At 36.2% G+C, this 12,279-nt stretch overlaps 1 protein-coding gene across 1 annotated transcript; it reads right to left on the reverse strand.

Moving 5' to 3' along the window:
• Positions 1-7,411: 7,411 nt before the first annotated feature.
• LOC149140676 (glucan endo-1,3-beta-D-glucosidase-like) lies at positions 7,412-9,715 on the reverse strand. The gene has a single exon (XM_089447665.1). The coding sequence runs from the start codon at positions 9,651-9,653 to the stop codon at positions 7,629-7,631; it is 2,025 nt and encodes a 674-aa protein (XP_089303791.1). The 5' UTR covers positions 9,654-9,715; the 3' UTR covers positions 7,412-7,628.
• Between the last annotated feature and the right edge of the window lie 2,564 nt (positions 9,716-12,279).

A 12,279-nucleotide genomic window follows, 5' to 3' on the forward strand; every position in this document is an offset into this window, starting at 1 on the left:
AAATTACATATTTAAAAATTCTTTTTTCTTTTTCTTTTACAATAGGTCCAATTAAGACTTTGACTCTTTGACTCTTCTTTTACAATAAGTCCAAATAGGACTTTGACTCTTTGACTCAAAAACCTAGAAGCATGAGGAACATGCTTGTCTAGAAAAATAATAATAATAATAATTTTTCATTTTCTTTACTTTTGATTTTTACATAAAATACATAATGGTACAAATTAAGAATACCAAACTTAGTTACATTCTCCAGCGCTCCCTCATAACTAGTGACGTATTCATAATTGTACACCCGGTACAAGGATACTCTAAAACTAAAATATTATTATAAGAGTCGGATTGATAAGCCATCTTTAAGCATCAACATCATAACCAACACTGTAAACATAGTAAGGCCTTTAAATGACAAACTCTTCTTATTTCATAGCATAATGTTGGGAGGCTTTACGTGAGACACCACACTACCTCTAAGGCACATACCCCATCCGGATGTTCACAAACTATGTCCTTTTAGGACTTATTCTTATCTTGGATTACCTATCCTCAAAGAACATTGGTCCTCTTCAATCACTCTTGTCTTAGATACCTGTCCAATCCTCAAAGAGTGTCAATCAACTTCCTATTTTGGATTTTTTATCCTCAAAGAGTATCAATTTCAGATGCTTATCCAATCCTCCTTTCTCCTTCCTAGTGCCTTCACTAGACTTATGGCGGTTAATCCTGACCTAGTGCATGACACATGGAAAATATGATGTTTAACATCACTCTCTCTCAACCAGAGAGGAAATCCTCATTCCCTCTTGAATGGGAATAGATCCTTGCTCTTTCTCAAACATTTAAGGAGATTTCTTACTCCCTCTTAATCATAGAGGAGATTTCTAACTTCCTTTCAATTGGGAAGTTAGCTCTTTCGTGCGTCTTCATCAATACATCAGATGTTAGTTCATCAGGGAGACCTTCAAGTAGTTGCATGGATCCTTCCTTCCTTTGCATCTCATCAAAGTAGAGTTAATCATAGCTTCCTCCAATCATGAATGTGATCTTTATTGTCATCGAAACATCAAATTATCTTTTTGCACTGCTACCTTTCAATCCCAAGATGATGTAGACATCTTGATCACATAATCCTCCAAGGATTACCAAAACCAGCCACTCAATCCATGTATTTCTTGAATTGAGTTCAAAATAGTTGTAAATATGTATGTATTTCTGCAACATCTTTCCAAGTAGCAAAACCATATACCAACTAGATAACCAAAAACATTAATATCGTAATTATATCAACATAATGGACTCTCGTCAACATAACAATTTTTGCTTACTTTTGAAATCAACATTCTTTTGCATGTTCTATATTCATATTACTATAAGGTTTTGTTTCACCTTTCAATCATCAATGTATTCCTGGAATGAACTCATCAGCTGGAAGCTTCAATCTCATCAAGGTCCTTTTAATTCCCTCTTTCCATCATGCTCATAATTATCAAGGAGTCATCATCAAGCACAAGTATTTCTTTTCCATCCTTCTCATCTTACTTTTCATAATTTTGACAACCTTTATCATGTGCTTGCAATTCTTCACCAGCGAGTACAACCAAGCAAGATGTACAAAGACAAGAGCAATATGTTAACTTTTGTTAGTCTAGGGTTTTCATTATTTCTCAAAAGTGTACATCTAGGGTTCTAGTTACAAACCCTAGATAATCCTTGACCAAACTCTTATTAGGGTTTTTACTTTTAGCAAAAACACTCATTCCTAGTGTTTTGTCTTCAAGCCCCAGGATTTGTCTTAAACCACTTTTGCTAGGGTTTAATAGATACCCTTGTTCATTTAACCTTGCAAACCCTAGATACCATATCCCAAGAGCTAGGGATTCCTAAGGAGGGAACAATTGGTTAGGGTTTCCTTTACTAGGGTTTTCCAATTCAAGTCTCATCTAGGGTCTACAAACCCTAGATACCAAAAGCTATGAAAACTTACAAACCCTAGATTCTTATCGGGTTCTACCATGCAAAAACTTCTACAAGTATGATACAAAACCTTAACGCATCTAGGATCTAATCTTCACATTCAACCAAATACCTGGACCTTTCAAATTTGGTCATAGTACATGCCATGCTTAAGAGCTAGGTCCTTCTTTCTTTCATGGCAGAAAAAATCAGTTGGGGTTTTTGTCTCTAGGGTTTCTCCTTTCATTCCACACTTTGCTAGGGTTTGCAAACCCTAGATGCCAAGACCTATCACTTACAAATTGTAAATTTCTACAATCACACACAAGAAGGTTAGTTGCAAAACCCTATATTTTAAGGTCTTTAGGATCTGTCACACAAATCCTATACAAGCCCTAGAAACATGTCATTCATGTATTTTTATCATGCTGCAAAACCCTTCTAATATCATTAGATCACAAGACCTAGCATATCATTAGAATCTTTTTTGTCACTGTCTCTACTATTTATGCAGATCCTTCATCATGAAATGCATGCAACAATTATACCTACCTCTGCAATTTTTACCTTATCTCCTTCATATATTTCAACACAAGTGCCTTAGTTCATCGTCCTTCAAGTTGAGATAATTTCGTAGAGTCCTTTATATTTTTTCAAGACCTCAACTTTCATAATTCAGGTTCCTTCTTCAAGCAGGTTATTTGTAATCAAGCGAAACCATACACATCCTCTACTATGAGACAAAGTCATTTATGCCTTCTGTAGACTATCCATCATAAACATTACTGTAGCCAAAATGTGCTCTTCTAGCTGTCATGGCCAAATAAGTCAATGCCAAAGAACGATGCTCTAGACCATATAGTAATGTCATCATTCTGAACGCTACCACTATTCAATAGAGAAATAAATTCGAGTCTTAGAACTGTGAATGAATTGATGCTACTATGCCACTATAGTTACAAGCCTTTGAAACTAAATGATCTTTCAAGGAAATCCAAGATCATTTCTTTACGTCAACTTCGTTTACACATACTGTTATATATTTGTAACTATAGAGTGTCACTGGTCACAATGATAGAGTCTTGACAGTGCCATTATATCAAACCATTGTGTTGTCATTGTATAGAGCATAATTTTCTCAAAGCACATGTATCACGAATTAATATATAAGTCACTGTTGACTAATACGTGGCACAAAACTAAAATGCAAGTTATTGTAACAATTGCAATACTTCTGGGATATGACCTAAGCCATAGAATAAGAGCGATGTCACTCTGCGAACCACTAAGAGGAATCAAATCATAGTAATTTGATTCCGAACCACAGAGGATATGAATAACTGTTAAATCATCGAGTCAACATCGTGTCACCATAATGAGTCCTATAGAATACAAGCCTTTGAGCTACGAACTTCTAAACGAGCTAAAAAGATCGAGCCATTGTAATATGATAACAATGCTACCATAGGTAAGCCTTAGTAACATATTGCGAATCCCAAATTTATGCGATCTCAGAGTATTATATATATATATATATATATATATATATAGGGATGCAACCCATATGATCTTATAGATGTGAATCATGAACTGAGCCAAAACTTATTGTAATGTGAGCTAGTATCATAAAAGTGAGCCCAGGAATATAGAGAATAGACAAATTTTATGTATCCTCATAGAAATTTTAACCCATCGAGCCACAATCACGTAAGACATCATAGACCCGAGCTACTATTATAGGTAGTGAGCCATAGGAGATTGAAGTTGACCCTTTGAGTCACTTGCAAATTACTAAGAAAATGTGAACATTACTAATTAGGTCATACGAATCATAGAGTTGACTATGTCTTAAAGCAAGCTTCAATATATATATATATATATATATATATATATATATACGAATTCTGTAGAATGAACCATATCTTGTATAGATTATACATAGAGAAAGACCATAACCTATATAATCCACAGAGTATGTGAGCCACAGGAGTGAGTCACAACGACTCTTGTGAACCACAAAGAGTGAAAGTGTGGGCTATCCTCAATGTGCCAAAAACTGATCCACCATAGGGATGTAATTCCCCACTCAATGTAATGTAATTGAGTCACTACAACAGAAAACAAAGTTATACACCATTGATAACAAAAGTGATCTTCAGCCTCCTTCCACAAACCTATGCATTGATGCCATGTTGGAAAATCAGGAGGTTTTACGATTAAATTAGATTTCCCTTTCTTTGATAATTTCTTGTGAAATTTTGTTGGCTTCTTATTTATTTAATTATGTTCTTCATCAAACAATTATAAAAAACGTAAACATGAAGATCACAAGAAATCAGAGAACACAAGATATAGGCTCCAAGCCAGGGAAAAATCCCTCCAAGGGGAAAGTCCAAAAAATTCTCTTCTTATAGAATCAGATCAAATGAGATATCCAAGACCCATAACCACATAAAACTTCCACCTCCAGATGCCAAATCAAGCCTTCCTTCTTTCCAGTAGATTCATCAGCAAGAAACCAACAACAAGAGATGTACCAAGGCAGAACTACTACAAATTCTAGCTCAATGAGAAATCCTCTCTTTCAGACCTCGGCTCTCCACTTCTTCTCTGCCCTCTCTATGATATTTTAGACCATAATCCATCATGTGTTTGTCCAAATGAGCTTCATCTTCCATCTATTTATATTGTTAACGGGGTGCAAATAGACATGTCCATTGGGGCAAGGTCAACTTGACAGGTAGACTGACTTTGCACCTAGAGGGGTTTTTGACCCAAAATTACATATTTAAAAATCTTTTTCTTTTTCTTTAACAATAGGTCCAAATAGGACTTTGAATCTTTGACTCAAAAACCTAGAAGCATGAAGAACATGCTTGTCTATAAAAATAATAATAATAATTTTTCTTTTTCTTTTCTTTTTCTTTTTACATAAAATACATAATGGTACAAATTATGAAGACCAAAGTTAGTTATATTCTCCAGCATAAACATGGAAGACGAGGTTTCCTAAAATTGTTTCTAACTCTAGCCAAAACCAGCCTAAGCTCAAGCGGGGATGTTGGCTAGAACATTGCAGGATAAACTAGGAAATCATTTTGCAGAATAACAATAATATTCAAAATATTATTCCATCATAATTTAAGAAGAATTCGTGGGGGGTGAAAGAGTTAGAGGGATATTATAAGGAGGCGATCAACCTAAATCTTTTAAATCAAATAAGGTTGCCTAGTTTTGGCTAGACTGTTGGGGGACAAAGGAGGAGATCATTTTGCAAAATAAGGATGATATTAGAAATGTTATTATATCAAAATTTAAGGAGAAATTGTGGGGTGAGAAAGAGTTAGATGGAAAAAGGAAACTAAGATATTATGAGGTGATCAACCCAAATCTTGAAAATCAAAAGTATATCTTTATTTTGACTAAGCATAAAGAAGAAAATAAACATTTTTAAAATAAGAACAAATTCTCATGAGCTTCATAGTGAAATTGGGCTTTGGTCAATTCCCAAAACATGATAAGGTGAAAGAGTCTATCACCTTTGTGACACTAAGAGTGTTGAAGATGAGAAGCACTCTCTTAGATTGTCCAACTTAGATAAGATCTAATTTTCAAAATACTTGTTACACTACCAACTTTGTTGACTTTTTAACTCAACAAAACTATGGTGATCTTGGAATGTTTATCTTAATGTTTTTCGAGCATGGAAATAAATTTCCAAAGAATTCCAAGTAATTTCTTACCTTCTTAAGGTTTGATAGACCATACTTGATCCTAGTGGACATTAATAATAATCATCATCATCATCATAAACCTAGATGACAAAATGTTCTTGTCAAACAGCTAATAGAGAGGCTATCCTAAAATTTCACCTTCATATTTCATGACAGAAACACTTACCTGGGAAATTTATTTCTATCCTTTCAGAACAACTTTACCCTCGACTGTTTGGCTCCCTATGCTGGAGAAATTAAATTTGTTGCAAGAAGGGGCTTCCTCAATTCAAGAAATAGATGAGATAGATGGACCAAGATAAAATGATAAAGACATAGAAACAGAAACCCTCTGAAGAACCACCCTGGAAAGAATGGACTAAAGGGGAGCAGAGACAGGTTTAATTCTGAGTACATCAAACAATATAGAAGAGTATCTAAGATACATTTCAACTAGATAATAAAAAAGACAGCTGATCATAATTTATTTTTGGATCAGAATTTAATGCACTGATTGCAAAATTGTGATCAATTGCTAGAAAATAGGAGAGCCATGTTCTGTACATAAGAAAGCTGAAGGCCAATTTTAAAAAACAAGTCGTATAACAAGGCAAGTCGGATATCTTGGTCCTGATTCTAGCACATTTGGCAATATAGCTTTCATAAACTTGGAGGAACCACTCTTAATTTTGAACCTGCTACTGCTCTGCCAGGTTAAATGGATCAACCTCTAGCTCCTGGCTGTACACAAGCTCATCTCTAACCGAGTATGTCAAATACTTACCTGTGCAAAGAATTTGACAGAATACATCTTACAGTACAAGCCTATGTCACAGAGTTCATCTTTAATGGCATCATAACATGTTTCACTCTGCACCTTTCTCCCAATAACTTTTATTGGTCTTTCTTATCCAAGATATGTACGAAGGCTTGCCAAAGTCATTAATTACTGGCAGTACCTATCTGTTGAAGACTGGCAGTATAAATCCAGATTGCAAAGACTTATTTTCAAGTGTATTGTTTAATATATTTAGGGCATTATCTGGCCTGTAGTTGTCAATTTCATCAAATATATCTTGTCAACCAGCTACATAGAGAGGCTACCATAGACTTTCACATGCATGCTTCATGACAGAAATACCTACACGGCAAATGTTGTTATATCCTTTTCATATCAAACTTTACCCTCGACTGAATGGGTTCCTTATGCTGGAGAAATTAAATATGTTGCATAAAAAAGGGCCTTATAAGATGGATCAGATAAAATGATAAAGACTGACCATAAACCCTCTGAAGAAACTTTCTTCGAAAGAGATTAAGAGGAGCAGCGGCAGGGTTCCTGCTAAGTAGATTAAACAATACAGGATATTATCTAAGGTGCCTAGCAACTTGTTTCAGAGCAAAAGTCGGTGCACTGATTGCAAGAATTTAATTCATTGTAAGCAAAATGAAGGAAAGCCATCTTCTGTATGTTAAAAAGTGTAAGGCACATTTCAAAAAATAAATTTCATAACAAGTCAAAATCCACACAAACACCTTACAAAGTACCAAGAAGTAAGGTTCATTACAAAGTACTCGCATTCTAGACCATTGCAAGAATTCTCCATATAGATATAAACAAGTATAGCCGAAGCACTGTCTAATACAATGAGCATTTTGTAGGTGTGACTTTTGCTTGATTCTGCATCTGATAGTCATTAGAGAGTAATATTCTGGACGCAACAACTCTTCATGAATACCGTTAGTAAGATAAGATAATTTTATTGATATCCGATTGTTGACCAGGGAAAAAGGTCATCCCAGGACTAGGGAGTGCCAGGAACACCACTGAAATAAAAGAAAAACCAACAAAGTAAAAGAGATACAAATGCCAATAGATGGGAGAGAATAGCCTGCTCTCAGTATAGCCAAACCACTATTCAAAACAAGGATATGTACTTTTAAAAGACGGGACTGCTGCATCTAGTGGTCATAGGAGAAGCAACGACATTGCTCCGAATTATCACTGGGTCTTGTATATATCCACCATAATAAATTTGTGAGCGAATTACCATCATCAAAACCATTCAGAGCCGTTACGTTATTTAAAGCAGTTTCTTTATCGTACATACTCTCTAATGCATAGACAAAACCCTTCCATCCCTCTCCAACTCCTTCTCTGTTTAATGCAGGAACAGTCCATTCCACCAGCTGCTTAACAAATTCCAAATCAGAAAATAAAAGCTCTGTAAAGGGGAGAATGGGAAGCAATTGAATACCTAATCTGCATTCTCTCCAAGAAGCAGGCGCAAACCACAGTCCACTATCCCGCTTGGTTGCCCATAGAACGCCCACTACACGGTTCTCCTTGACAAAATCAGATTCATAAACAGTGCTGGATGAAGGAACATGCCACAAGGCCTTTGCAGATCTCATCTCCAATGCAGCCAAGGTCGACCCAGTAGCAATCAAATGTGTATCTCCATATGCTAATCCTAACAGTGCCGCAGAATAGTAAGCATTTACTGCCTCACTTGTGCTCTCTTGGTTTCTCCCGTCTGCAAATTCCGTGATCCCACTTGCCCATGAATGGAGCTTCCACAGATCAAAGTTCCGCAGTCGTGGGTATAACATTTGTTTGTTAGGATTCAGAGTCATGAAATCATTCACTATGGCATAAATCTGAGGCTTGAATTTGAGAGCCCAATTACGGTTGAGCTTGGCAAGTACTGCAATCGCATAGCAGAAGTACCCAAAGTGGAAATGGTGATCATTATATACACCCAAGCCAAAATCTGCTCCTGAATCCTGAGCACCATTTCTGCTGATCAATCCACCCCACTTGTTATCATAAAGTAATGCATTCCCTTCAAAGCTCCCATCAAGCCACGGAGTTATGGATTCCTCCAGAAATTCTCGAACACGAGGAATGAGTTCTTGGTAATGAGCTTCTTCGGCTATCAATGCAAATCTTGCAGCTCTTGCAAGTTGCTTCCCATAGAAATAAGTAGATGAGGTTTTAATAGGCTGAAGGTCTGCAACATCCTGTTCCAGAGCAGCGATGACATGGTTTACTGTTTCCTGATTTTGGAATCCGTTGATGGAATACCAATCTACAGTAAATGGGGTTTCTTCTAGAATCCATGAATCACCCACAATGCCCAGAAGCTCACCATCCATGCTAAGATAGGTGAGTTGAGTGATAACCATGTCAGGTGCAGGGGATGCCAGGATTTGCCTATGCACTGAATGGGAAAGCATCAGTAGTGGCCCCCACCCTTTCTTCTTCCATTGATAGGTCGCCCTGAAGGGCGTATGCAGGTCGACGCTTCCACCAACAGGATAAGCTGTGCTGAACTGATCCAGAATCTGCTCTTTTGCATCTGCAACTTCTCCATCTTTCTCTGAGAGTATGCTTATTCTCAAGATGCCTTGATAGGATCCAGAGACGCTCAAATCCTTGTTGAGATACAGAGGGTTGGAGCTGTAAACGAGCCATGTTTGTCCGTTGTTGAAGACGATCTTATGCTTGGTGTCATGATCGTGGGAAGAAACATTAAGCACTGCGTGTATTGTGGAGAATTGAAGGTCACCGCCATTGACAATGCAGGTGATGTAGGGGCTCCCTCGTACGAGGGGCACCCTGAGGGGTCCTGGGAGGTCTAATGTGACGCTGAGATCATCGAAATGGGTAACAACATGGGAACCTTTGGGGGCACAGGAAATTATGAGATTGGCGACAAATACCTGGAATATGAAGGCTGGCTGAACGGCTCGCGCAGGATAACAGATGGTGAGGGCGCCATTGTTGGATTGGACGAGGTATGGATGAATGTATTCCGGTTGGGATCCGCTCTTCAACACATAATTTTGCCACGCGCTGTTAGTGGGCAGCGGCAGATTGCGCAGATCGTCTGCAAAAAAGGAGGGGGGATCGGCAGCCGCACTGTTGTTCACAACTGGGAATGGTTGCACGCGGTCCAGCACACTGTGTCGTGACATCTCCATTTTGGTCTATTGATTTGAGGGCAGAGCTCTGAATTTATATGAAGTCATGGATTTCTTGCTGAGGCCGTTTGGTTGCTTCAAAGCGATTTGGGTTGGGTTGGTCAAGCGGTTTGCGTGTCGTAGACGTGTTTGGGTGAGATGAAACGTGATTTCCGTCTTATATGCATAAATAAATGAATTAAGTAGGAAGTTTTCTCAATTGGCAAATACTTAAAGGCGAAGTCTTACTGTTTTAGTTTTCGGTTTTCCTTTTCTCCTTCTTACGAAGTTAGTGAGAACTTTTTGGAATTTGGCCACTAATCTTTGATTGTATTTGGGGTGTCGTTATTTCAAATATATTTATAAATATTTAAATATATTTAACATGTCTGAAGAATCTAAATATTTTTGTTATTTAAATATTTCGATTGTTTTTTAATATTATATAAAGCATTTTGAAAAATCTAAATAATGTTTTTTTTTAAAGAAATTTGGTGAATTATTTTAAGGTTATCATTATTATTATTTTTGGTTATTTGTAAGTATATAAATAAATTTATGATTTTGGAAATTCCAAAATATTTTAAATATATTTTATTTGAAAAAATAAAAATATTATAAGTGATTGGAGGTTTTCATATTTCATATTGTTTCAGTTACTAGTTGGCCTAAATCGTCTATGAGAGGGGGATAACTTGGAGGAAGCATGGAGAGGATGGGCCTAAATCGTCTATGAGAGGGGGATAACTTGAAGGAAGCATGGAGAGGATGGCATTCAGATTCGTCTATACATGCTCTTAAGGCCCTCTTTTTGAAAATCTGCTAGGGTGTTTAGCTTGCTAGTGTTTACTAATCCTTCAGAATTATTAATGTAAATAGTTAGTTTTAGATTCCGTTTTATTATTGTCCAAACATAATTGTCTTATACCGAGATTGTCATTGTATAAATATTTGTTTCTTTCATCAATAAAGTATTGAAGTTATTATTATGGAGTTTACACGGACCTATAGAGTGGTATCAAAGCCTCAGTTGTGTTGTTTATAAACTCTATGTGTTCGTGTGAAAGCCATGGTGTAAAGGAGAGTTGGAGCATTGGAGAGAGAGTTTATGTAAAGCTTTTGTGATCTGTTTGATGAGAATGTGTTGTTGAGGCTGAGACCGAGAGACAACCAAGAATTTGGTTGTATTGAATTATGTTGTGATGACCGTGCAAAAGGCCGAGTGGGCGTTTTTGTGAAGTAAGGTTGCGGTTTGGATGTGATAAATTTCTCTGGTAAAACTAAGTTTTACTGTCATGCCGAATCATCTTTATGAATAATCTGACTGGCCGAGTTTATTCTCTCAGTGTTGTTTGATTTTGTCTCTACGCTTAGTTTTTTTCTTATTGAGAGGGCAATTTATTAGCAATGTGTTGTACCTGTGGAGGTCAGTGTAGGAGTTGTTGTCTGTGGATACAAGTGGACTGTTTTTTTTTCCACCCTTTGCTTTGGTTTTAACATTCAGAGACTTCCATTTAACTGCCACGGTGGAATTTTGGATGTCGAAGCCCTGTTATATTATATGAACATTGAATTTCAGAACCAAAAATAATAAATTTATGGCATTGGTTGTTATAATTTCCTGAGATTCAGCATGGTAAGATTGTATTCTCTTTGTCCCATGATATTAATTTTTTTGTAATTCACAAATCAATGTGAATTAAATCTTGAGTAGAGCAGTGGTTGTGTGTGGTATTGCATTTAGTCTACAATTTTTATGGTATTCGAATATTGTTCAACAGAAAATTGGTATGTACGAATTTGAGTTTTATATTTATGTAAAGGAAAATTTTTGGAAACAATTTTTTTTAAAGGGCGTCGTGAATTCTTTGTAAAAGAAAAGTGATATATAACTCAACTCATTAATCATTGTGGCTCTAAAAAATTTTAAAGGATGTGGTCAATTTTTTTATTTAAGTCTGAAAGCTAAATATATATATTGCTGAGATTTGAACCCAAATTTTTGCTAGGTTATTTTTGAGAAGTATTGCATATATTTGAAAATTTGAAAAATATTTGTTTCAAGAATATATTTCGTTGCAAAATAATTATGACTTCAATAGTTTCCATTGTTGGAGGTGTGCTTAGTGGAAAGGATAATTATTAAGAGTGGTTTAAAAAGCTTAAAAGTGCCCTTGTTTTTAATGATTTATGGGAAGTTTGTCAAGGAAGAACAGATAAAGACGAAAAATAAATTGCATCGGAGCCGCTTGATAATGAGAAGCAGCATGCAATTTGGGAGACAAAAGACAACAAAGCATATGCATCAATAACTGCATCGGTGACATAAGAGGTAAGCTGATTTATTGTTTCTTGTGATACTGCATTCGAAGCATTAAAGAAGTTGAAAGAACTGTATGATTCACACTCAAAACTCAAAATTATTTGGTTGTTGTTAAATTTAGTCAATTTGGAGATGAAAGATAATGATCCATTGAAGAGTGTTTCTGAAATAAAAACCATTTTTCATGATATTAAACCCACTGGAATTGAAGTAGATTTACGACTTACAACTTTTAAAAAATTCCTTCACCCTATCTATTCACACTACTTGGAATCTCTCCAAGCTAGTGGGCAAGTGAAAGATATTACATTTGATAAACTAGTA

Source organism: Pinus tabuliformis, chromosome X (assembly GCF_031772625.1).
Source record: "Pinus tabuliformis cultivar Carrire ecotype Pingquan chromosome X, CPIR1, whole genome shotgun sequence".
Taxonomy (NCBI): domain Eukaryota; kingdom Viridiplantae; phylum Streptophyta; class Pinopsida; order Pinales; family Pinaceae; genus Pinus; species Pinus tabuliformis.

Bases quoted from the DNA above. Each gene is read 5' to 3' on its own strand.
- LOC149140676 (XM_089447665.1), bottom strand. From the start codon at position 9,653: ATGGAGATGTCACGACACAGTGTGCTGGACCGCGTGCAACCATTCCCA.